This window comes from Taeniopygia guttata, chromosome 3, assembly GCF_048771995.1.
Source record: "Taeniopygia guttata chromosome 3, bTaeGut7.mat, whole genome shotgun sequence".
NCBI lineage: Eukaryota > Metazoa > Chordata > Aves > Passeriformes > Estrildidae > Taeniopygia > Taeniopygia guttata.
In genome coordinates, this window is record NC_133027.1 from 110716587 (window position 1) to 110744317 (window position 27731).

A 27731-nucleotide genomic window follows, 5' to 3' on the forward strand; every position below is an offset into this window, starting at 1 on the left:
ACTCTTGCTTTGGGGAAGTTCAGAGTGCAGCAGTTTTTCTGCTGAGTACACACATAAAACAGCAATAACTTGTGTGCCACTGTTCAGGGTCTCCTCTATTACCTGTGGCCCTGAATGTGAATTCCAGCTTCACCTAAACTCATGCTGTATTTGGTTTTGTCCTTACTTTTCATGTATTGGCATATCACTGTTACTCATGCTAAACATCTTATCACAAGGTCTCTTCAAGACTGGTGTGTTTAAGGTTAGAAAACCACGTCTCCTAGATGGACATGGAGAGCACTGCTTGTTAATTGCTATGTATAATAGCTGGGGAAGCACCATGAAAATACTAACAATTGTGGTTGTGTGAGGATTGTGGTAATTAAGTATTTTGAATACTTGTGAAATTAACATGCTTTTTGTGGACATGGCTGAAAACATGTTTGCTCATTTCTATTCTCTGTCCATGTTATATGCATATTAAGGAAGCAGCAAAGGAATTAGAGGAGTAAGAAGGGCAAGCCATGTTTGCAGCTTCTTAGTCTGTGCTGCAGGTGTCCAGGAGTCCGTGTGCCCATGGCATAATGTGGAGTAACTTTAAGGCTGAGTTGGTATTTAGCTGTGACAGATATCCAAGGCTGCCAGGGCAGGAGGGTGTAACCTGAGCCCCGTGTGCTCTGCTTTCCTCGGGCTCTTGGCTGCCCTTTCAGGATGTGTCCTGAACAGACACAAAGCTGCAGAGTGGTACAAATCTGACCATATGATCTGGTGACCCCACACACCCTTCTGGCTTTCCCAATACATACTTTGGCTATTGATTTCCAAAGATAGACTTGCACAGTACGGAGGTGAGAATAACCCTTTGTTGTGGTTTAACGTAGTTTGGTTTTTAGTTAAGGGAAAAAAAAATCCATGAGCTATGGAAGTGATTCCCTGTAAGGACCTTGGCAGGTTCCTTCAGATGTGACAGAACCAATCAACTGGCTAGTTTTAAATATTGACACCCTGTTAAATCACTTAAAAAAGTCAAATCTTCAATGGGAGGAGAATGAGAAGGTGCCTTAGTCTTGGACTGGAAGATAAAATTGATACACCAGAGTTTTTTTTCCTGGAATGCTTTGTGGGGGATGTAGCATTCTAGCCATCACCATGAGCAGAAGCACCAGTGTTGAAGCAAGCAGATGTTGAAGTAGCTGTGATCTAATGAGGAGCTTGAAGGGAGAGAGATGAGAAACCTTGCCTCAGGGATAGAATAAGAAAAAATAAGAAAACCTCTGTTCCTGGAAATAAGAGAACTTTTGTTTCTATACTAGAACAGCTCATCCTTAAATTGCACCCCAATAAGCTGAGCTGACCCATGGTGGTAGTTATGGGAAGACTACCAAACCATGGGAGGGTCTTCACAATTGCAGATTTCTGGGCAGCTGCTGTTTGTGAAAATTAAAACCACGACAAAAGCTGTTTCTTGTGGGAATGTCTCCATGGCATGGCAGGAGAGACTCTGAAGTTCCTCTAAGTGAACTGAAGTAAGATTATTTTTTAAGTGGTAAACTGACTGAAAATAACAAATTTGTCTCTTTATATTGTCAGCAGGAAAAAAAAAAGTTGGAGGGAGAAGTGGGCTGAATGTTTATTCTAATTTCTTACTATTTCTTTTGGTTCTGTTAAATAATAATTCCAGTGGGTGCACTGGTGTTTGGCTAGTGCTAGAGGCACTACATTAACTGGTGCATTGGCCAGGAAACTCAGATTGGCAAACCTAAACCACTACACTCTTGAGGTGCACGTTTACTTGAGCATAAACTAAGCAATAATCTGTGTGCGTGTGTTCATTTGTTCCTGGAGGTGAATCTCTCTAGTTAGTGATATCCCTGATATAAGCAGAGAAATCAGTGTGTTTAGTGTAAGGGGTGGAGGGAAGTGACAGTAAACAAAAACAATGAAGATGTATTCAGTTGACCTTGTAATTCTCTGGTGAGTTTCATGTGAATAACCTTTATTGGCTGGATTAGCTGCCAATGAGATGACGCTCATTTTACAGTTTGCATTAAGTGTCTTTGGGAAAAACAAAAAGGTTTCTTGCTTTCAGCAAGTAGGAGATGATGATTATTAAAAAGTTCAGGTCTGTTTACATAGATTAAGAACACAAAATCCAGTGTAGCTAATCCTCTCTCTAAGCAAGTAAGTCACTTGTCTTTGATGTAATTAACATGATGACTTTTCTTTAAGCTGCTGCTCTGTGCCTTTTTAACGAGGTAGCTTCCATACAGCATTAAGCTTATACAAGTCCTGGATATAGTTATTATTTTGTGGCTCTTCTGCATGCAGCTGAGAAAGCTCTCGTATCTGCAGTGTCAAACAGCTCCTTGAGGGGCAAAAGTTAATCATAGCAAAGGATGCTGCCCTCAACAATAAATTGATAAATTAGTGTCCTTATTGAGGCTCAGCAAGCTTTTGATGGGTTTTAGAGAGGGATAGCAGGTAGAGATGCAAAGGGAAGTTAGGTACATCTTTGCCATAAAGAATAGTTTTAATGTTTAATTACTGGTGACATGAATCTTGAGCAGATTAATAAGTTTCAAACTTCTGTCCTGTGCAATATGAGAAACAATCCTTTTTTTTTTTGTCGCTGCTGAATGTCACTGCACTGAAGTTTTGTAGAGAGGTCCCTGAGGAAGTACTTAGTAAAGTTGGGAAGTCAAGATGATGCAGTGTTCTGTCAGCTGGCAGGCTCGTTCAGGGTGTGAGGGAGGATGACTTTAGCAGCATTGATGCTTTAAGTTGGGATGTGCTGTTCCTCAGACACTGCTGAGAAAAATTGTAGGTTCCCGTTTGGAATATTTTGGTGGCTGACTTGAGTAAGATAATTTAACATGCAGGGTAAAAGTCACAGGTTATATATTTTGGCTTCTGTCTTTTCTTCCATTATTATTTTTTTCCATTCTTCTTTTTATATATAAAAGGTGAGCTTCTTTTGAGTCTGGGGGATTGCAGGATCAAACCCCCAAATTAATCTATAGCTCTACAAAGACAATTTCAGTAAGTCATCTAGTTTGTCTCAGTATGGTAGCTTGGCTAGTGCCCTAATCTATAATTTGTGATGGATTGTGGCATATGTCCTCACAGTCCTTTGCAGACAGATGTGAGCCAGTGTGCCAGCCTGATTAGAAGCCACGTGCCTATGCTTAGACTGAGGCCAAAACCAAGCTGTTAGATTGTATGTACCCTTGTCATGGCTCACTTATGTGCATCTGTTGCCTGACTATGTGACTTTAAGATATTTTCAAATGCAGGTGGAAAAAGCTGATGTCCTTCTGCAGAAGATGGAGCTCTCTTTTGATTAGACAGGTAGAGACTGGTATGGCTTGGTTTAATTTCATGTAGCTTACATATGACACATATTTATGAAGGTCCTGAACGATTGTCTCAATTAGGATTTGCTGCCTGGCTCTTTATAATTAGTGATGACACAGGATAGGCCACCCAACTCTGGGTGTAAGAGGCTTGCAACAAGTTTGAAAATTAACCTCACACTCAGAGGAAGTAATGATAACTGCTTTAACTCCCTTGATGGTGTTGGGGGATCACTAGTGCAGTTTAGGCTCACCAGGCTCTCTGTTTGGATAATGGTAACTAACTTTCATGTGTAGCTATATTTGCTTCATGCACAGTTGAATACTTGATTACATATGTGTTAAAAACCCAGTCACTGGAAATAACATAAGCCTGGATTCCTTTTTTTGATTCAATATTCCCTTTTTTATTCAGATTCCCTTTTTTGATTCATTTCTACGTGCTCAACATGAAAAAAATGTCTCTTAACAGGTCAGCAAGGGTCTGAATAATTGTAGTGCAGAATCATAGGATTGTTAAGGTTGCAAAAGACCTCTATGTTGATTGAGTCCAGCCATTAAATGATAGTAGTTCTCTGTGAAGTGATAAGTGACTTTCTCCATGTGAGGACATCTACCTGATGTGTATTTGTAAAACAAGTTGAGAGAAAATTTCTCAGCCCTGTAGGAAGTGCTGCTTATTTTTTTAATGCCCAGAAAAGGCTCTTCTCTGCTGGAGAGAAGGCTTAACAATCCAATAGAAAGATGTTAAATTTGGATTTTGCACACCTTTAAAAACCATTGAAATGATATTTAAAAGTATTTTCTATTTCAATGTACTGTGTGAGGGAGAAGCATAATGTTTGTGCACAGAGATTGTCCTGAGACTTGCAGGCTATTGCATGTTGACTTGGCATGTGTGCTGATGTAGCCAATACATTTATTTCTGAGAGTGGAAGTAGTTATCTGCGAGCACCTTTGCACTAATAGCATCCCTGGGAGTTGGTCATCAAATGTTGTGCTGGAAAAGACTTCTCTAGAGTTTACCCAAAGGCTCCTGTCCAAAAGATACAGTATTTTGCATCTCAAATACAGAGTAGGTATGAAGAAAGTGTAAGATATGAAGAAACTGGTTGCACCTCCATCTTTCTTTAAAACATTTCCCTGTGTTATCTTGCCATTTTCTCTTTCACAAAGGCTTGTTTATGCAATTATGGGCTTTTTTTATGGTCTTCTTGATATGGCTGATTAGACTGTAAAGGTGCTCCAAGTACTGTGTTTTCCATTTGCTGCACAGGTACGACTTGTAGTTGAAGTTCAGTCTGTGCTGGATTTATTCCCATGTGCTCAATGCAACCTTTTCTGTGTAAGGTACTCTGCTGCTCACCTACCAATGTATTGTGTGTTGTAGTGCTGTCCTTTGTTGGGATTTCCTAGTGAATCCACATCCACTGAAAACAAACCCCAGACTTCATGTAGCTGTCACTGAGAATATGGGTCAGTCATATTTAAAGAAAAAAATAGAGTTCCTTTCTGTTTTTTCCCATCTTTCTGCATTCTCACCAGTGTTCTTAGAGGGGAAGGATTGTAAATGTACTGCAAATAACTAAATCCAGGAGAATAGGTGATGTACACAGACATTCTTATATTGACTTAAAGGCTCTGAGATTTGGTGTGTCTTTCATTTCTAGGTAGGTATGTAAAAGAAGATAGAGCTAGATTTTTCTGCTAACTGCTAGTGAGTTTATAACTGCTTGGGAGTTTGTATTAATTTCCATTTTTTAAGTCCTTGAATCAAGCAAGCATGACTTGCAATATAAATGAGTAGTGGTAGAGTTGTCTTCAAGTATTCAAAGTTCCTTCTGTCCCTTGCTGTTTGGGTTGAACCTCCAGTATTCTACAGTATAGCAAATTACATCTGGTATCTCAGGGGTAGGGGAAAGGAAATGCTGCAAGGTAAGAGCTACCCTCAAGCCTAATATCTCTATGTAGAAGATATCACCTTTGCAGGTGCATAAGAACTTACTGTTTTGGTTTGAAGGGCGAATGTCTGCCAAGGAAGGTGGGAATCTCCGTTGGAATGGAGAATATGACCCCCTTCTGTGGGAGTCCAGGGCATCCCTCTGGCTGCCCTGGAAGGTCTGAGACTCTGGCAGGGGGTCAGGAACCCCCCTGTACAGAGCCCCCAGAGACACTGTCTCTGATCTCTGTCCTTGGAAAAGAGTTTTCAATCTTACAGGATGAATTACAAGCTCTGAGTGTTTGATAAAAGCAATAATTAGTGTGGCACGGGTGCAAAAGTAAAATTTTAGGATTCTAGATAACGGGTCCAAAGGGGACAAGATGGAGGAAATTGGGTGTGTCTTGTCCTTTTTCTCCTTCTTCATACCCTCCATGTTTCACTGTAGTGTTGGCATTTTTCTGTTGGTTCGGGCTGGGGACACACTGTTCAACGTAGATGACAGATATTGGCACGTTATTGTAAATCCAGCACAGGTAGTTTCTGGTATTTAATGTTTGTACCATCCCACTGAGGGCAGAGCCCCACACGCTGCCCTGCAGGACAGAGCTGCGGCAGGGCAGCAGAACATGTTAGAGAGAAACAGAATAAACAACCTTGAAACCAGCACAGATGAATTGTGGCTTCTTCTTTGGCAGCGGGGCAGAAAGACAGAGACTTTCTACAATCTCGGGATCATCAATACCACAGATTCCAACACACTTTCTGTCGCTGGCTGGGGGCTATATACAAGTCATGAACAGGATGGGACTATTGTGGTATGCGTCTCAAGCTGTTTATTTTTTAGCATCAGTCTCATTACATGGTTATGACAATGGGAAGATGCCAGCAGCTCACATCCAGGCAACAGACCAAGAACTCAGTGTTACAATTTACTTTAAAAGCTTTTTGGCCAATCACACAAAGCAAAAGCATATTGACAGTAGTTCTATCCAATCACCATAAGCACACGTACCTTTACTTAAAACAATACTTGCTTATTTCTAATACCTCAAGATACAATGCACAGAGCTCCATTATTAAGCTTAGACCTTCCTAATATCTCACCAGATATACTTTTCTCCTCATGGTAGGAGAAGGCAGAAAACAGAACCCTGCAGTGGTAGCAAATTTTTCCCACAGTGACTGCAGCCTGTTCCACTTCCAAATGCCAAGAGCACAGGAGAAAGCTAGGAGCTGCACCCAGCCCTTCCCCCAGCCCAAATCTTGTGATACCTCTGCCCTTCCCACAGGAACTCCCAAGTAAAGAGAGAGAGAGCAGCCAGCTGCACCTCTCCCCTGAGCTTGGCAAATTATTTTGTCTCTCTCAAGTACCCGGTCATTTTTGTCTCCTAGCAACATGGGCAAAAATTCCCTGAGAGAAAGAACAAAAGGAAAAAATCCTAAACCCCAACCCTTACCTATATCTTGCAATACTAGAAAACTAAAGTTTGTACTCCCACCTGGTAAGCTGTCACTCTGTGTCAGGGAGAAAGATTTTTGAATGACAATGCCATGAAATACTTGCTGATGGTTTTGCACAAGTTTTGTATTTTTCTGGTAGTAACATTTCATTTCCAAGCTTTACTTCAAGTACTACAAAAGCCTGTAATACTCAACTAGAGAAGTCGTTGCTCAGCAATGATGTAGAGAATTAAAAAAGCAGAACATGTGGAATAAATTGTCTGACAGCTTAATAAGTTAATGAAAGTAATGAATTTGTGGTTTCCCACCATAAACTTACTTTAATCCTCCTTGATGTTGTATGTGTTTACCTATTTAAATGGGTTCTCAGATTTTGTTAAGTAAAACAGGTGCTGCCGAGGACTAGGTACCTGACTGGTCATGAAAAGTAATTTTTTTCCAGACAGTTTATAGTGGTTGGTGGGAGAATGCTGCACTGCTGGTGGTATGTTTTGGATGAAGGCTCATAGTTACCCCAAGTGGTACTGGATCAGTTTGAACACACCAGGAATAGGTGTATGAATGCATCTCTTGCAGTGAAGGAATCTGCTTTGTCTTGGAAGGAATCTAGTGAACTAGAATCACCTGTAGTCCTCTAGTTTTATAAACAAGTATCAGCATACTCATGGGGCAATGAACAGTGGTGTAAAGCAGTGTCATATGTTTGAGTCTCCAATTTTGAACTTCCATTGATAATTATGCTCTTTGTAGTAGAGGGAGGTTATAAAGTAGGAATTGGGTTTGAGGCAATGCAGGGTAGTTCTTGCCTCCATGTGACCTTGGCTGACCATTTTATGTACTTCAGTACAACTCAGGCTGCTGTTCATTGAGAAGAATCTGTATTGAAATTCTTGGTATCACTTGGAGTGAGGTACTGATAATCAGGCTTGGGCAAGGACTTAGCAAAATACCATATCCAACGGCATTTTTATTCAACCATATCATTACAAAGTCTGAAATGCCTCTGATGGTCTTTGTTCTAAAACCAACCAAACAAGACAGTGATTGAATGGGTTTCTTCACACAGACAAAGCACATCTCCTTCTCAGTCACAGCTGAACCAGCAGCCTTTTCTGTGGACCCTAAATCATGAAATCTCCAGCAAGCATAGCAACCAGAACAGCTGGATGCTGACTCTCCAAGTAAACACACAAATACCCAAGGGTCTCAGCCTACTTATGTCTTTGCTGTCAATGTGCTTGCTGCTGAAGTGAGAAGACTCTGATTTATGAATTGACAATTGCATGTCCTGCAGCTAAGGGTGCATCACAAATTAGAATTGGTAATGTATTCCTATTCTTGTTCTCCTTGTTTGTTGTTACTCCTTTCTCAAACTTTGTTATTTGGTACTTTAGCTTTCCATACCAAGTCTTCTCTCGGTTTACAAAAACTTCATAAAAAAGGCAGGCTCCTCCTTTCCTTCCACTTCTTTCTCTCCCAGACTTCAAGTGTTCTTTTGCCTCTCAGCTTTGTTATTTTGGGGATATAGAGAGCTGTGTGGGATAGACTGAGAAAAAGGTTGTTTAAGGACTATGCAAGACCTTGTAACACAGGAAAATTGCATTTTGCATGAGTGTTGTGTGGGTTGTTCAGAGGGACTGGCTGTTTTGATCAATTGTCATGGTGCGCCACTCTTTCTGTCTGTAATGTGTAAATGTCTTCAATGGCTCCCATTTAAATGTGGCTGAAAAGTCAAGGCTCCCATTTACAACCTTGTTTGAGGGCTGCTGGTGGCCCTATCACTATATTAAACTTGGCCTGACGAGCGAGCTTGGGGCTTTTTGTGATACTTGTGCCAGGGGTGAGTTATAGCCCTGCAGATGGGGGATATTTCATGCCTCCTGTGGAACCTTGGATTGGAGATACCATGACTTCCTGGCCTGGAAGATGGGGCAAAGTGTGACCTCAGGCGGTTTGTCGGTGGTGCAGAACTGCAAAGTGTAGTTCATGCACCAGATGAGTCACAAAGATGGTTAAAACATTCTAAGGGGGCTGGAGCATCTCCTGTGCCTGGAAAGAGTGAGAGAGCTGAAGTTTAAACTGAAGAAGAGATACCCCAGATGGGATCTGATCAGTGTTTATAAACATAAAGTGGAGGGTGTAAAAGAGATCTCTCCAGACTCATCTCTCTGGTACACAGTGACAGGACAAGAGGTAGTAGGCACAAGTTGAAAGAGGAAATTCTTTCTGAGCATTAAAAAACAAAGCTACACTCATACTGTTAGGGTGGCTGAACACTGGAACTGGTTACTTGGAGAGGTTGTGGAATCTCTGTCTTTGGAGATACTTTATATTCAACTGGGACAGGGTCCTGGACAACTTGCTGTGGGTGACTTGATCACCAGAGGTGCCACCCAGCCACATTCATTCTGTGATTCACGGTGTCTGCTTGCCTCCGGAGTTTGCTGCTTGGCTGTCATCCTCAGCTAATCCAATTATGCCACTTGGTAATTAGCTGAAACAGACCATATTGGCAGAGTGTGCAGCCAGGGAGAAGGTGGTGGTGTTCATCATCAAGTGCTTTTGACTTGCATGTTGTGTGCATTTTTGTCTGGGTAGAAAGTGATTTGTTTGCAACAGATGTTTCTTCCTTGTGCTCAGGTTCTGATCTCATTTAAGTCCAAGAAGTGATAGAGCAAATCTGTACTACAAATTTGAAGTAGTGCAGTGCATCTGTGAATGCTTTTCCCCTGGTGATGGAACATATGGAAATATGCTTATCTTGATTTAGATAAGCAATTGCCTTTCCTATACAATCATCCACGCTTAGTAGGAGTAGAAGCAGACACATAATATTACAGGTCTTACAATCTGTCTTTTTTAATGATCCATGAGCCTATGCAGAAACAAATGGAATGGAAATTGTGTTAGATGTGATATTAAGTTCATCATTTGTAGTTTGTACAGGAAACTTGTGGAAACAAAGGCTGTAGTAAAAAAATAGGCACTGAAGGGAAAAAGCACAATATGTAGCAGAATTGCTGCTGTACATTCTGCCAGGGTCAGATGCCCTCCTCTAAAGCTTGCTTATCTCCTTTGTGTTTTCAGCAACCCTAGAAAAGTGGCTTACTGTCCCAGTCAAGTATTTGCTGAGGATTCTTCCAGAAGTGGAAGGGCTGCCTCTTGTCTGGGGATAATGTGATTCTTGTCCCTTGCTCAGGTTCTTTTTCCAGATTCTCTTAGAGAAGCCTTCCTTGTGGGGATACATCTCTACTTGTAGCTATTGTAGCAGGGATGAGGTAGTGGGCAGACTTATTTCTGTTGAATTTGGAATTAATTTTCTTCTTTAAGCTGTGGATTCTAAAGCTGACTAGAAATGATGGAACTCTGCTATTTTCAGCCTTTTTTTTTACTTGCAATCCAGTCTGCTACTTGTTTTTATGAACTTGAAGAGAAATGTGTCATGTTACTTGTTTAACAAACTTCCCTTATAAGAGTGTGTGTCTGAGAACCTCGCTGCCATCAATCTTCACTTGTTCTCTCTTTGATTTCTCCTATTACCGGCCATTGCTCATAGACTGCCAAGAGATTTTTGCTTTGCCATAAGTATTGCTTTATACTAGGGGGCTTTGGTACCTATTTTTACTACTTTGTGTGTGCTCTAATCTTTCTTTAACAGTCGTTTTAAAGTGCAAATGTAGTGTGTTTTTGTAATAAACTTTTCAAGCAGTAGGTTTTTCTCTTCCCTCTAGTGGTAAGCTCTTTGGTATTGCTTTAAGGATTTTGTAATTGGATGTTTGAGACCTGTGTGAAAAATTAATATACTTTAAAGTATATTAGACTTTAAAACTCCAGCTATTTGAGCAGTGATTGAGTTTCAGGGCTCTAGGTTTGTGCCATCCTTGTTCATTGCACCAGCTGAGTACATTTATGTCCTGGGTGGGGGCTCCCTCTAGTGAGACGTTCTGACAGTCCCTTAATCACTTGATTCAGATGAACTTTACCCGTTTTGTTTTTAAGTGCGGTTTTTGCAGACTCAATCTAAGGCATTTTTCTACCCTTGTGTAAGCTGTAAAGGCCTTTTTCCTTACAACTGATCTGGAAGGAGCTGTAAACAAAACTGAGAGCTAGGGCTGCCTATTTTCTCTATTTGATGTGAAGAGCTCAGGTAATCAACCTCATCCTACTTCAAGCTGTGGCTCTGTGGACTCTGAGATGTTTTGAACATGATTGAAGGATCAAAGGATTGTGTAGGAGGAAGAGCTAAATGACATTGGATTGTATAAGCAGATGGGTAGAAGATGATGGCTGGATCTAGAGGGAAAAAAGTTTGGATGGGACATGAATGTTCAACTGTTTCTGGTGAAGATTTTCAGCTGTAATGTATTGCTGGGGCAGAGGAGACAAGAGGAGGACCTACAGCAGCATTGCCATTTTTGTGTATTGTCAGTAATAGCCTAAACCCCCACATTTTGGAAGGGATGTACCAGGATAATCTCCATCCTTTGTGAGTGTCTTGTCTAGCTACATGTCTTTAGAAGTCATTCTGAATTTTGGAGCTGTTGGCAAATGGTGTGCTTGTGTATTTTTGTACTCATTTGGTATAATTCTGGATTGGAGAAATTATTACTCTGGCTAGGATAATAATCTTAATTCCTCAATTCGTTTTAGCAATTTACACCCTTGTGATTACCAAATAAAATTACTTGATGGATCTCACTCAAAGAATATGTATGTTTCTACAGTTTTGTAACAAACGGTATGTGGATAAGGATTCAGTGCTTCCTACTAGCTTCTATTTGGAAACAAGAAACAAGCAGCCTGATGTTAGGGCAGTGCTGGTGTCCTGTGGGTTATTGGTGCCCTCTCGAGGTGAAACCAAAAGATGCTGCAGTCTGACAGCAGTAGTGTCACTGTACTGCTGCCTGTTAGGGCTTGTAAATAATGACCTCGGACCCACACTTATAACCTGATTTTTCTGCTTTCTTGGTTTGTAGGTGAAAATGCTAAAGAAGATCTGCAAGGGAAGAAAAGTCTGAGTGAGAAAGTTTCTCTCTATAGAGGTGACATTACGCTGCTTGAGGTTGATGCCATCGTTAATGCTGGTAGGTGGTTAAATACTTTATGTAGCTATGTCTTGAAAATCCTTTATAGCTCTATGGTACAAGTGTGAACTCAGAAAAGTTGCCTAAAACTGGTACGTCCTGTGGAAGTCTGTTGCAAATATGGCATTTTCCCCAATTTGTTCATATTGTAGCTGTTCATCCTGTGTGCATTTACTGTGTCAGGGATTATTGTGAAACTTTTATAGTACGGTCGCCATGAAAAAATTAATGATCTTGTGTCCATCTTTTGACTTAACTTGGTTAGCTGAGACTTCCTACTTTGCATTATAGAAGGCTCATTTTTGTTACTAAGCTAATGCAGTACATTCCAGTCTGGGAACTCTCTGGAACAAGGGGTAAGTATGAGGCAGGACTGACAAAAAGGACTAAACTAATGCCTCAGGGCAGGGGGGGTACAAAACCAGATATTGAAAACAATAACGTAAGAGAAAACACTGCAACACTAATTAATTAGTGTATTAGATTATAGTAAACTAGTTCAGTTTTTTGGCAAAAAAATGATGGGGAGGTTTACCCCTATACACATGCTCATAGCCATATCTTGCCTGCACTCTCCACTGCAAAAAGAATGTGTGGTTTGTGTGTCCTGAGGTTGAATTTTTTTTTCTGTAGTACTTGAGTGGCACTGATTAATTTTCAAGAACTAATTTTGGTGGTATTCATTTTTTGGAAGGAAATGTGCTGCAGTATCTTCTGTGTGATGGAATTAAGTTCAGAGATTCCCAGGGATGTAATAGCTAAAATTGATGTGTTTGTTTATCAGCGGAAAATGCCGTGTGGAGTTACTGGTTCATGTCTGTAAAGAGCACAGGAATGTTTGCTCACGCAGTGTAGAGGGTAGTGAACAGACTCTCCTTGACTGATTGTATGACATCCTGCTTTACCAGTGGACATCTGCTAATGTGTTTTGTGAAATACAGGTGGAATCCTTAGCCATTTCCAAATAAAGTTTTGCATTCCAAGGACTGAGGCTGGTATTCCCTTGCAAAAAAATTTAATTCATCTTCTAGTTCACTGATGCAGAAAAGCCTTCCTAAATAACATACAGTAGCATCTATGTAACTTGACCATCTCCTCACTGTGTTGACAAGGCCTCTGAAATGTTAATATTTCAATATTTTTTCCTCATTCTATTTTTAAAATGATTTTTCCAGTAGTGCCTTTGCTGAATTCTTTACTTTATTGCTTTACAGTAAGTCAATATTAGCATACTTTCCTCCTTTTATATTTAGCTTCTCTTTGTTCATAGGCCTCACTTGAATTACAGGCTGGAACTAGTTACAGATTAGCTTTAGAATAGGAATACTTCACTTTTCTTGATTTAAATCCCCCTTTAATTAGCCTGAAAGGTCCAAAAGCCTATATCCCAGACTGCAAATGATATTATCTGCCTATAAACCTCTTAGCCTGCCATCCTGGTGAGAAATGCCTCTTTCTGAGAAGAAAAAAAAAAAAAAGAATCAAATCAACATGTATTGATATGCAATTTTGAGAAAAGGTTTAAAGACCACTCAAAACAGACTGAGGCTTAAAGACTTAAAGAGGGACAAAACACTCTAAAAGTATCTAGAAAGCTTAGTTGTTTCTACTGTTGTCCTCTGTAAATTGAATTTGGGCTTAAAGGGAGATTCAGATTAGATGTTGGCAAAGCTACTTAATGATTGGAACATGTTTATATAGTAATACTTTGGTGTATCAGATGGACACAAAATAGCAATCCTAGGGCCAGGGCATTGGTACAGGTGGATTTTAAAGATTCTTCTTACTCTTATTAACCTTCTGTAGTTCCTAAAGGGCATAATGTGTTAACTATTATGAGATATTAGTAAATTTAGGTTAAAATATTAATCTTCAGTTACTTTGGAAAAAACATAAGCTGTGTGTCAGTGCAGTAATGAAGTCTAAGCCTTTGGTTTGCTGAGGATAGCTGGAAAGCTACATGAGGAAGGTGTTTTGGTTCAAGATCCATATTATTTATGCAAAACATCTTTTGTGCTGGGATTCTTTTTAAATCCAGCCGTTTCAGTGAAATTTTAGTGTCTCTTAGATGGCATCTAAACCCATGTTTCTGCATCATATGATGCTTTTGCAAAGAACTCCATTGTTTTTTCTTCTGCAACGGAACTTATCCAAGCCTCAAAGACATAAAGTAGTAAGTAGCCACAGTACCAGTTTCTGTATGTAAGTTGAATAAAATGCAGCCTGTTGAATATGGAATAGGAGACAGGTTTTTTGGAGGTAAATCTATGCAAGTTCTTTTTATACTTAACGCCTTTTGACTACCCCAAATGTTAATGATTGACTCCCTCCTACCTGTTGCAAGCCCTGGGTTAGGAAGGGAGGAAGAGACCCTCTGGAGACTTTCTGAATTTAGAAATTCCATTAACTGTCTCCAGTAATACATAGTTAAAATACAGCAAGTCATATCCAAATTAAAGCCACAGAAAGATACAGGTTGAATGTTGATATTGATTTATGCGAAGATCTAAACATGCTTGAAGTAAAGGGAATGGTCTGACAAATTCTGGGGCTGTGGAAGGATTCCAGGTGGTTCAGATTGTCTCCAGATTTGGATCCAAACCTATTGGCAAAAAAAGTGTATTCTCAAATATATAAGGAGGAAATGAGACACAAATTAAAATAAATGGTGATCTTCTGTAGCTAAATATCAGGATATCATTGATGAACACTACTGCAAAAGAATCCTTTTTTGTCCTAGACTTCTAGCAGACAAACTGAATGTTGCTTACCTTCCAAAAATATCTTATGTATAGTTTGCTCGTTCTCAAAAGAACCACATCAAAACAGCCTCTTTGAAATCATTCAAGACGAGAGCGAGGAGCTGAGATGCATTGTGAGAGAGAAAGGAGCTGAAAAAAGGTGCTGATGTGTGATTTTGCTAAAATTGATGTCAATTATCTACCCCTGTAAATGTCTTTTCCTTACACAATGGTTTCTTAAAACTTCCTTACTACCGATTTCATTGCAGACAAGTATTAGTTTAACTTGATATTTTGCTTAAGGTGTCATGTTATGCCATTTCCTTCACGCATTTTTTTTAAGGATTCAGGTAAGACTTGTATGAAAATCTTACTTTTACTCCTATGTCCTCCTCTGCGCTTTTTTATTACACTATAAGAATGTAAACAGGCTGTCCTTGAGGCATGTGCTTACTGCATTAATCTGTGCTGATTGGCCTTTTTAACATATTAAATGTTCCTGGATCTCACTTCATCCTGATGCCAAAAGTGCTTCAAGCACTTGGAAGCCAGATAACCACAATTAGCCAGCATCTGAATAAATCATTAGAACAGAGCTTGGAGGGGGTGTGGTGTGTCTGTGGTGTCTAGGGAGGGGAGAGATGGGCCATTAGTCCCTCTGGCAATCCCAAATACAGAAATAAGCAGTAAAAGCCTGAGTAAGGTTTGAAAAACAATTTATTCCATATTTATTGTATCAACTGAGCAGTAAAGGACTACATTTCCTCTGCATTTTTAATAAGGAAAACTGTGTCACTATTTATGTAGTATACAGTAACTATCTGAAGTGGGTGCAGGAGTGGTATTTTGGGAGTGGGTGTGACAGGGATGTCTGTGTACCTCATATACCTTAAGCAGCAGTTCATCACTACTGACCTCACATATTCATTCACTTCCTACCTGTTCATAAATCTTGCTGCCCAGTTATAAGATAAGGAGGCAGGTACTAATAATGCTTGTGAGGGAGTTTTTACTAGGAGGAAGATCAAGGGGAAACCATTATGTTAAGGGAAAAAAGGATTCTCCTAATTTTTATCTGATAGGGAGGAGGATGATGACTTGCAGAACTAGAAGAGATAATATTTCTTCTTATCTTTGAAAAATATTCTTTGTATCAGTACAAAAGTATGGTACTGAGAACAGAAACCTTTACTCTTCAGGCAAAAGGAAGATGTTCATGTCTATTCAATTAGGTATTACTGTTAATAAGTCTATAGTATTGCATCTAAGTTTGCAGTTAGAGAGTTGCTAGAGTTATAGAAACTAGGTGTCTCCCTTTAAACTGTATTTGAGTGCTGGAATACTTTCTAATACTCAAAAATTTGGGGAAGAAACTCTCAATTTTTAAAATTAATATCTTCTCCATGTGAGAAAACAAACGTGACTTAAAATCTTCCTCTGATAAAGAGAGAAAAGACTTTATGTCCCTATTCTACTGACCCTGATGCTGGAATTTAGTTTCTGAGCCTCACATTGCTCAAGAAGAGCATCACACCTCTACCTGTGTGCCGTGAGTGGCCTCAGCTGGGAATGCTGGTTTGGCAGGCTCAGGCTCCTCAGCTTCCTTGGCACAATGTGGCCAAGGGAAGGTGCACAGAGGTGATGGTCTCCTGCTTGCTTTAAGAAGCAGAGATGTTTCCAGGGAGAGGATTACAACTGAGTTTTTAAACAAATTATCAAGAGTTTGGAATGCTTGTCTTGCTTCTCTGTCCCAGTACTGAACATATGTGGAACTGAAAAATATTCAGTTTTAAATACCCTATGCTTGATTTGCTTGTTGCAGTACTGTTTTTCACTGGTGCCTCTACATGACTTGATTTATAGGATGAAATAGATATTTTCATACTGAATCTCACATTTCCTAGTGAAATATGCCTTTCTTCCCTCAAGCTTCTGACTTCACAACCATGTTTCAGCATTTTTGTGTCACAGCAATATCTTTATCCAGTTTTTTTATCTGAAGATAGCATATTATTTTCTTCCAGATTCATCATTTTCTGGCCTTGACCTTGAATATGACTGTTTAACTTAATGAGGTGTCCTTTTTTTTCTCAAGCTCAAAATTACACATCAAGGTAGAAGAGCTATGTATTGATACTGGGAACTGAATATATTATCAGTGAATTATGCTTATACAAGTGTGTAAGTATAGATAGGGACTGAACTCAGCCTTTCCACACAAACAGCTCGTTAATGTGCAATCAGTCACTGTAGTTGCCTTGAACTTGGTGCTTAATGAACAGGTGGGGAAAAAGGATGGATTCTAATCTGGAACAGATCTGACATCAGGCAATTTCACTGATTGCTAATCCCTTTCATTTGGCAACTTAATTTATCACACAGAAGTTTCATCTTGTAACTTCTGAAGTAGAAATTATTTCAGAAGTGGCCTGTCTGAATATTATGAAGGTATTTGAGTCAGCTGCTGAGCATGATCTGGTGTGTATACTTAGTCTCCCCCTTTTTATTTTACAGTGACCAGTAATTCTTACTCTAGAGCTTATTTGAAATTATTCTTCAATAATTTGCAATGAAAATAAGTCCCTTAACTCAAATGTTCCTGCTATTGAATATGGAAGAAACAAAATGTAAAATCTGCACTTAAGATGCTTATGGCATTTTGACATTGGAGTGTTACATTTTATAGTATTGATTTTTGTGGGATTTTTACTTTTTTTTTTTCAGTTGAACTAAACATAAATGGTTGATTATACTCGCAGCTTCTTAGCGAGTTTGCTGTCCATTAGAATGTTTTGTAAATATACTTTACATGTTTTATCTCCAGTGTACAGATAGAAAATAGAAAAGTTGTATTGAAGTCTCTTGCATGGAGTCATCTGGCATCTGCCTATGTAACTTACACTATTGTAATTTCCTCTAGGAATAGAACCAATATTGCTAACAAATTGTTGTTAATTTGGTTTTCATCTTTACTATGAGCAGACTGTGGTGTTAATCAAAGGTTTCTCAAGTTATTTTACAGTTGGTACAATTACACTTGTGTGTAAAACCCCAGACTAATTTATGTATAGTCTTCACTTACTCATCAGGAATGTCAGTGTTAATAGTTGAGGGAATCGGTCATGCTCAGTTGTGACATCTGTGAGTGAGTTTATTACTGCTTTCTGTGGAAAATGCTTTAAGCCTGGCTGGTGAGCAGTAGATGTGGTTAAACTTGCCCTCTGCTTTTGGTTTAATTTCATTTCAATTCTGTTCTTCCCTGTAGTGCAATATTCATTTGGATGAAAAGGCTGTGTATAGTGTTAGTGTTCAAGAGAATGAAATGGAAGGCAAGTACTGCTGGAGGTGTGGTTTAATTTAGGTGGGGAGCTCTAGCTGCTGCCTCAGTCAAACACCATTTGCTGTAACCATGTGGCCAAGGTTTATGACTGAGGAGGCTCACTCAGAATTGCACTGCAGAAGGGGTGGTTGGAATGCACTTTGAAAATATTTCATGTGTAATTAGTATAACTCAAAAATTTAGCATTAAAAAAAAAGGTTTGAGAGTGCTGCAGACACATACCATGGAAGAAATTTGTTCTTTGGGAAAGAGAAGTGAATTGTGGTGAAATAGTTTGGTTCCAATATTCCACCAGTGTGCTTACACCATCTCATGTAGCTCACGGAGATGGCTTCTGGGTGGAAATGTGCCTCAGACCCCTGGATGTTACCCTGCCACATTGTGTGTGGTGCCACCGAGCCGAGTCTCAGGTGCCCTGCCATATGGGCAGGCACTGCAAACAGAGAGGCACTGAATGTTAGTGATAATCAAGTGATGGTTTCAGGCAGTGGGATGTGAGTGTTCAGTGACGTACTGAGAAGCCATAAAAAAAAACAGTAGAGAAGGAAATGTACTTTCCACTGGAACAATGCACTCAAAATGCTCCTTAAACAACAGATTGTGAGCAGAAGCACCAGACACACGTGTTGAGGTTCAGAGCTATGCTTTTTGACTTTTCATGTTATTCTGTGCTCCCATAGAAGTCTGAGTGGAATGAGATGAGCGTGCATGATTGTTAAGTATCTGCTACCTAACTATCTAAAACAGTTTTGCCAGACAAGTTGTGGATGCCCCATCTGTGGAAAGTTTAAGGTCAGATTGGAGGGAAAGTTGAGCAACCTAGATTAGTGAAATGGCTCATGGCGAGAAGGGGCTGAACTAGATTATCTTTGATGGTTCCTTCCAAAACAGGCCATTTTGTGATTCTAGGAAATAGCCTGATACAAAATTCATGGCCAACTCTCTCCTCTGACAGGATTCAGCATAGTCTGTCTTCTGAAAATCTAATAATAAATGGGCAAGGTAGATGTTTTAGTAGTCTTTTCTAGCCTGATGGTCTATGGTAGCTGGATTTATTTGCTGTCTGTTTTCAGTGTCGATGCTTTCAGGACAGTATCTGTTTTACCTAGACCAATGTGTTCTCCTTGTTTCTTTGTGCATCAGTTGTTTGAATACATTTATTATCTCTGATCCCAGTGTGATTACTGACCCCTCATGCCATGGTTACCCTGGACCTTTTCTGCATGTTCTTTCTACTGAAAACTAGCGGTATACAAGCAAAACACCTGCAAAGTTGGATTTTTTCAAAAGTCTGTGACTTCCCTCAGTTGGGAAGCATGAGGTGGCGTGGGATGCTGTGAATCCTTTATGACAGCAGGTGGCAATAGTGCCCCTGTTTTCGTAAAACCACTTTTAGGCTTGCGTACCTTAATTTTCCTGGACATAAAATCGGTGATGACTTAAGCAGAGGAAACAAAATGCATGTATTCGAGGCGTGCTTGTTGGATAGGCCATCGATAGAGCTCATGCTTATTAAATGCCGACTCCATTTCATTATGTGTGTTCAGCGTGTGTTTGAAATAGAACAGGAGACAGGCGTGGTTTGGAAGAACTGTAAGCATCTGTTTTACTTCATAGAGGAAAATATTTTGGAGAGACCTTGCTATCAGCCTGTCATATCATACATTTGACAGTGCAGCTGTCATCGTGACTGCACTGATGGAACAGAGTGGTATAAGAAACTACTCAAGGTCGTCTTGAACAATTATGCTTCGTTTCATAATATTAAATCCACTTTTAATCAGGACTTGTGGTGGATTATCTAAAGGATTGTGGGTTTTTTTAAGCTGATAGTTGCAACAGTGTGTTCTCAGTCAAGATAGACATGAAACATTGTGGGTTTTTTCAAGATTTTGCATTTTAAAAAACCCAGACCAGTCAAGTAATTTCCAAATATTGGGATACAAAAGATGAAGAGAGGCCGCCTCTCTCTACTTACAAAATATTTGCAGCTGGTAGGCTGACATTGTCCCTGTAGTGTTAATATTACCTCCCCCCACCACCCCACTCCTCTGTCCAGATGTATATTTGTTTTTTCCTCCCTGTTTCTAACCATGAACACTTTGGATTTTTCTGGGTTTGCACACATATTGTCTCAACACTGTCTCAGTCACTGTAAGTAGTACAGTAAGGTCAGCATTGGAATTAGCATTTCTATGTGTAATGTAATCTTGTTAAACATACACAGTTAAGTATTGCATAGGGGAAGGTCTACTTTGATTGGAGCAAGTAAGCTTTAGGTTTATCTTATCTAATTTTCTAGATGCAGAAAATGGGATAAAAAAGCAGTAGTCGAAGTTGATGTTCAAAATGCTATTGTGCAGCTGGCTGATCCTGTCTCCCCTGCCTTCTCCAGCAGGAAGAGTTGCTTTTGCTTAATTCTCTTAGTGCTGAGTCTTCCACCCTTTGCTAGGGTTTTGGGTTTGCCTAGTGCTTTGCCATTTGCTGCAGGTCTTGGAAATGTTAGTCCCTTGAAATACAGCTTCCATTACTTGTTAAATAAATAGTTATGGACTGTGAAATTCAGTTTAGGTTTGGTTTTGACCTATGGCTGTTAGCAACTGATTTTCTGAGAAGAGAAAAACATTTCTGTTTGCAAAAACACAAGTCGATTTCTTTAGAAATTCAGAATGCCTCTTGCTTAAGAATTAGTATTAAGGGTACAGCTTGGTTTTAAAAATATGGGCTCCAAATTCCTTTGTGTGACTTGCTATTCCAGTCATAAAAATTATTAATGGCATCTAAATACACATCAAAGGTTGGTGGAAGGTTGTGAAAGGGGTATTTGCTTGTTAACCTAAGCACAGTGGCAAATGAGTTTGTATTGTATGCAATAAGTAGTCACTCGCCTGTTAATATACCATTGTTCAGAGTTGTTTGGATGTGTTTGGGAATTGCTTTAATTACAGTATTGAAGATGCTGCAAGGCCCTGTGCTTTCCTCACAGCAGTGGGGTGATGAGCTGCTGCTGCTCTCAGACTTATTCTCTTCACTCTGAGGTGACAGGTACATTCAAGGCTAGTCTTCGTATCTCTTGCCTGGATTGTCACTTGCACAGTGTGCTGGAATGGCCAAGAGGGGACGTGGGTGATGCTGTTCCCTCCTCCCTCGGGTATCCTGTGCTCCTGCTGCAGAGGAGCTTTTGGAGCTCTGTCTGAGCTGTGCCCAAGGGCTGGCAGTGCCATAAAGAAAAGATGACTTGGCTCCTTGTAGGAGTGATGTTGCAATGGCCCTTGTTCTCAGATGGTTTCACCAGTGAAGCCTTGGAACCTGAGGTTTTCACTGTCTATTGTGTCTGAGTAGTTGAAACCTGTGGGAAAAACACTGATTTGGAGAAGATTTTCAGATTGTTCCTTCTCTCTTTTATCACTTGCATGTTTGTGCCTAAGTAACTTTAATCTGGTGTGCAACTTGAATCATTTTAATATGTAGCACCTTCATTTTATGCTTGAAAGCTGGTTTCTGTCGAGTAATGAATAGAAATAAATAAAAATAGTTAATATCTGCCATGCCTAGTTGTGGGCTGCCTCAAAAAGATGGTTCTGTCAGCTATATTTGATTTCTGTTTAGAATGTTTTGCATTGCAAATCCATGTTAGAAATGCTTTTTAAATTTAAAGTGTGAACCGTATTGCTTTTTCAAGGGAACTGTACTCTTGTGTCATGTGAAATAACTTTTTATGTAAGAAAGAGGTGATACTGCTTTCAACTCTATCAAACCAGGTTATAGAGGAATGTAAATTTTCCCTGTGACTTGATATGCCTGATGATAATAACTGGCAACCCATTCCCTTTACATTTCTAAGAATTTGTGGTGTACAGGCTATTTCAGAGGAACTCTCTTTTCTCATCCTGTCAGTTTCAGTCCACTTTGAAGGGATTATGTTGAGCAGTGTGGTCAAGTTCACTTGACTAGTTCTGAATTTCTACAAATCTGAATAATTTTATAACTCTTTCTGAAATGAAAATCACGTTTTAGAATGATTTTCAGAATAGTCAATCAATGAAGAATGGTGGATATTACCTGCAGAGTTCACCGAGCCAGAGAGAAAAAGCTGAGAGAATTTATTAATGACAACTTATTTCTTAGGTTCTGAAACAATTTTCATTTTAGATTGTATGTTACTTTAAGAAATAATACTACTAAATCAACCTTGGGGGAAGAGTAGACCAGGGCAAAGGCTTACTTGTTGGTTTTCTTTGATTCTTTGGATGAAGGCATCTTTGAGTGCTGGAGGCCATACAATTTTTGCGATGTCCCAGAAGAGTTTTGCCAGCAGTTCTAGCCTTGGCCATGGTTCAACTAATTATAGCCCCCCTCCCCCATTAGATAACAAACACAGCATTTCAGGGAGCTGAGTGATCAGTATTAGGGCTATTTCACCACAAAGAGTGATTTCTCTATTTTCCTCCTCCCTTCTGATACAAAAGAACCTGCTTAGGAGGCCCAAACCCGGAGTTTTGGCAGGGCTTACAGCCCAAAGGCTCTTTAGGTCAGGAGTTTACAGCTTCAGAGGTTGCAACTCTAGTTCAGACTAGTTTCCCCTACCAGTAACAGATGAGATTAAAACAGACACTGTTTCTTAAATCTGAAGTGAATCCCTGATGGACAGGCCAAAGGAGTGTTTTTAGGTGGGAGTACTTAGCTCTATAGCTATTATCAAAGACCCAGCAGAAGATTTTGGGCTCCCTACTTCTTTCTTAGTTCCCATGTCCCAGGGTCTGAGTTACATGTGGCTTCTCTCTGTCATGCTGGCATTGTCAGATTGAAACCAGGATTTCAGTCAGAAGGTATAGCTTATATCTGCTGCCTTCCTCTCCTGTCCTCTAGTGCTAGCACCCAGCAGAGCAGCTTGTGCTGACTGTAGCCTCCCTTTCTACCCTGATTACTGGGGAGAGGTGCAGGGTGTTGCCTCTCTCCTTAGAAAGGCCCCTGTGAGCTGTAACTGGATGTAGCCTTGTAACTACAAATTGCTGTCTCAAATCATGACTTCCTGGCTGTGCTTTCAGCAGCCAGGGAAGCTGTGCTGATGTATTTAAAATTTCTTATTTGGGCCACTGCTAATCATTCAGGAAAACCAGGTTTTGTTCTTCTTGGCAGCCTCTTTTAGAGAGCCAAGGCTGTTCTGCTTTGCCGGAGGGTGAGTGAGATGGATGGCACTTTGGTGTCTCTGCTATAGACACCGTGCCTCAGGAGTCTCCCTGGAGCGCTGCTGGAGTCACTTCATATTTCATAATTCCTTGCTGACAATTAAGTCAATTTGCTGGTGCAGGCATGATGGAGCTAAGCTAGGACATGTTTCTTTTTTAGCCAAGATATGTAGTGAAAAGCTCACTCTTTTGCTTTGATTAAATTGAAAACTGAAGTCCATCGTTACCTCTCCCTGGCTTGGAACGTGAATCTGATTTATCAGCAGCATTGTCATCCTCTCTGAATTTCTTCTCATTAATTTTTTGTTTGTTTTGTTTTGTTTTTGTTTAATGAGAGGAAGACTCAAAGCAGGCATGCCTTGATACTTGGGGCTGAAGGTGGTAAAGCATCATTCCTCAGTAAGAAAAGATGCAGCTGTGAGCTGGGCCCGTGGAATTCTGGTGGGCTTTGAGTTGCTTGTGGCAGTGATACAAGAGCATAGTTTCATGATCCAGGGTTTTAGGAAAAGGGCATGGACACCTTGGATCTGTGCAAACTGAGTAGTCTCCCTCTTCCCCAGTGTGGTCTCCTGAATCAAGGGATTTTTTTTTAAGTTCCTTGGCCAAATGCAACATTCCTCCTGCTGGAAATACTGCTTTTATTTTTATTTTTTAAAAAAGTTTTTATTGCCTGAGTTAACATTATCTTACAAGTCTTCCTAAATATGTAACTTAGAAATTATAGTTGTTCTATCTTTGGTCTAATTTTTTTCCAGTTCTGGCACGAACACAGTGCTGCACATGTGGACTTAGTCTGGTGAGACGGAGAATGATTTAATATTAGAAGTGGAATTTTGGGTGCTTTCTGGTTGTGGTGAAATCAGTTAATGAATTGGCTTAACTTTTTTGCTTGGGGTTATTATGCTGTTTAGACATGGGCTCTGTCTAGGTGATGCTGATGCACTTCAAGCATAGTATTTAATTTTCAATATCTGTACTGCAGCATATAATAGGTGTGTATGTTTGCACTCTTTGTATTTTGCTTAAAAAAAATTAGCTGCAGTTTTAAGTGTTTCTTCCAGAGCAGCTAAGCAAATAGTCTGAGCTGTCAGCAGTCTGCACGGCATTGTGCAAATACAGAAGCTAAATCCTATATAATTAGTGAGACTGAAGAGTTTTTACTTAAAGTCCTGAATTTTGATCCCTTGTCAGTGCACATAATGAATCTGTGAATTAGGTGAAAAAGAAATATGCATATGAACTTGAAATAAAATCAGTTACTGAAGAACCCTAGGCTTTAATACAACTTTGGTACAAGTAACTCAGCGAGCTGGTTCTTAGCAATATTGAGGTAAATCTATTTATACAATTTGAGTAATACACTGGTGAAAGGACTGTTTATATATTCCAGAAGTTTCTTTCAATGATATATTCTTTTAACTGCTTTTTTCTTTATCTGTAGAGTGTCATAATTGAATTGCTTGCCATGTAACATGCATGCTTGCATGAAGATAGCTGATGGGAGAAGGGAATGGCAAGGAAACTATTTGAAGAGATTGTTTATGGATTGTTATTACTGTTCTTTTACACAAGTGCAACTGGTGGCTCACTTTTTTCATTTTAACACCTTGTTAAGAGAAGGTGTTAAATGTTTTTTGTTAATGGATGTATTATTTCTATTCTCAACTTATGTCAACTATTTCATCTTAAGGATGGGAAATCCGCATCTTGGAAGAACCAAAGCATTTTTCTTCTTCCTTTGTCCAAAATGTTTCCTTTTCAGAGTGCATGGATGACTCTTTTTGGTACCAACACATTATGCTTCTGAAGCTTAATACCTACAGCACATATATAATAGCTTGCAAATTTAATGAAAATGCTGATTTTAAAGGAGGCATTTGTGTCACTCAAAAGATATGAGTTTAAGCGTTGAACCTGGAAAAAGCTGCACAAGTTCTTAAATTTAGTGCAGGCGTAGTCACGTTCATTTGGGAAGGATTGTTCTTACATAATTTAAGGACATATAAAAGTCTTGAAAATTATGTGTTAAAGGACTATTTCTCATTGAAGTTTTTTTTTTCCCCCCTGGTATTTAATAAAAAAGGCACTAAGTTTTGTTCTCTTTTAAAGCTGCTCTCTAATCATGTAGTTCATTATTTCAGCTTCAAAGTGTAGTCTGTACAGAGAGGCAATGAGGTGTATCCACATCTAGAAATTAAGCAATAATCATGTAGTTTAGTGTTTCAACAGGCTTTGTTCATTAGTAGGTACAATGATCCATTGTAAGTACTTGCTGTAGTCGTGATGTTCTTAACAGTCTGAAACTTAAACTCTCCAAAATTATTTTTTGAGTATATATTCCTGACTGAAGTAGTGCTACCATGGGTACCAAATGTGTCTTGTGTAATGGTGATTGTTCTGTGAAGTCATTATGAGAAGAAAGTCAAACATTGTGTGTTGGTGTAGTGTGTGTGTGCATATGTGTGTGGCTTTGGATTAATCAATAATTCACACTTGCACTAAGAACAGGAGCAACAACTGTAGACATGGCAGACTGATTGGGAAAGCTTCTTTAATTTAAGCACTTTTTAAACAAATTGAAGCAAGAGAAGGAGAAACAAAGGCACACTGGAAATCACAGAGAAACACTGGAAAAAACAGAAAGGGGAGAATTAAAATTGAAGTGCTGCAAACGAATGGGAGAAGGAAACTGGCACTGAAATGCAGGAGGGCATGTGGGGAAAAAATTTAGTGGTTTGATGGGTTTGAATTATTGAGGCTTATCTTGTCACTGAGTCCATGGAGTCACTAAGGCAACACCTCCAGATTGTGAAGGTTGGTCAATAAAACCATAGGATGTGAAAAAAAATCATGCTTTAATTTGAGAAGATGAAGGAAGTATGGGCTAAAGGTGTGAGTGGGAAAGGGCCACTTGACCAAGGTACTGTGAGTTGGGGCTGTAGTTACTTACATGGCAATTTGGAAGCCTCTCAGCAATCAAAATGACTAATATTTTACACTGAATGAGAGGGGTCTGTCTATGTGCTTGAACTCTTCCTCTAGGACCTGCTAAGCCAGGGCTGTTCTGGGCAAGTGCATGAAAATGTGGATATCAGCTGTGCTGAATTTATTTTATAATTTATTTCTGGATTTCTTTCACTTTTCCAGCCCTAGTGAAGCAATGTGCTTTGAGACTATATATAAACTATTTTTCTTGATAGTGTTGTGCCAGGTAACTGTAAAATGCTTACAGGGTGTTGGGAGGGAGAGAAGTCCATGTTTTTAGTTATTTTTGGTGTTGCAAATAGACTGTTGCAGTAGCTGAAGCACCTGTTGAAAAGCTGCTGATGTTCAGTTACATTTTACAGTGCAGACTGTATGTGTAGCCTAGAAACTGCAAGAATAAGCCATGGTATGTAAAGATCTCTGGAATCTGGTGGTTTGTGGGGAAGAGTGTCCTGGTGCAGTCCTGCTGGAGCTGGGGTGCTGCTGTGGCATCTACACATAAGGTCCCACGCTGTTGTCTGCTGCACGTCAGTTCTCGACCAGTAAGACAAAGTGCAAAGCCATAGCTCATCAGTGATTAATTATCAATGTTTAAATCTGCCCCAAAGAAATTGCAAACTGCATGATAACCACAGTTGCCTTCACAGGGCAAGAGGGGAAAAAGGTTGGTGGTCCCAGACCAACATTGCCTCTTAACAAGCATCAGATATTTTATATATGGAGGTAGAGTGATTGAATTTTTTTAGTTTTTACTGTGGAGACTTTTACTGTGGAGACTTTGGGTCACTAGGGTGTGCTGCAGTCCCAGTCCTGGGCTGGTGTGAGCTCGCCCCAGTGCTTTCCCTGCAATTGGGCGATTGGGAATTTTTCATCACGTTGCTTTGCTGTCGCCTGGGCAACTGGAGTGAATTTCCCTGCTGTTTTCTTTGTGTTGCACCCTGCTTCCCTGGCAGTGAATGACTTGGTGGCTCGTTAGCTTGGTACCTGTGTGCCCCGGGAGAGCATCTTGTTGTTAAGCATTGTATTGCCCCTATGGCTGCCTTTATTTTTGTTGACTGAGGAGCCCATGAGAGGTTTCCATGCTGATAGCTTATAAAGAATTGGTATCAACAACATTTAATTAAACAATTTACAGGTGACCTGCAGTAATATTTATTAAGTTCAGATTTGGAGCTTTGTAGTGGTGAATGTGGGGAAGAAAATGCAAACCTCCTGCACTGGGCTGTGTATGGAAGAAAACACATGGTTTATAGAGTTTGGAAATGTATTCATTTATTTACTAAAAAGTCTTAGTTTAGCCTTTTTAGAATAAATATGGTGTTTTCTATGTTCCTGCAAGTTATTCTTTGATAGAGAGACACAAGTTGAAAGTAGTAATTTTTTTGACATTCAGTGCTTTTTTGCTTGCTCAGGAAAACTTTGTAAGTTGAATTCCTTTCATATTTTTGGTGAAGGCTGAAGCAGTCTGGATGTCTAGCTTGAGGACAAATCCAAAACCATAGAAATGTAATTAAAAGGTTTTTTATTACTTCTGCTGTCCTGTCTTATTTTAATTAAGTTTATCCTCTGAAGAAAATTGCGCTCTGAACTATAGTGGGAAATCCATAATGTCTTCTCTTCTTGGATGAAGATCACGGTTGACAATTCTCCTCTG

General features: G+C 39.7%; 1 protein-coding gene across 5 annotated transcripts in view; it reads left to right on the plus strand.

Annotated features, from left to right (window-relative positions):
- The window catches only part of MACROD2 (mono-ADP ribosylhydrolase 2), an 825711-nt gene that overhangs the window by 9141 nt on the left and 788839 nt on the right, over positions 1-27731 (plus strand). For all 5 annotated transcript variants that reach the window (XM_030269686.4, XM_030269685.4, XM_030269687.4 and 2 more), the window contains exon 3: positions 11715-11822. In XM_030269686.4, the coding sequence (XP_030125546.4) occupies positions 11715-11822 (108 nt within the window). The remainder of the gene's footprint in view (positions 1-11714; positions 11823-27731) is intronic.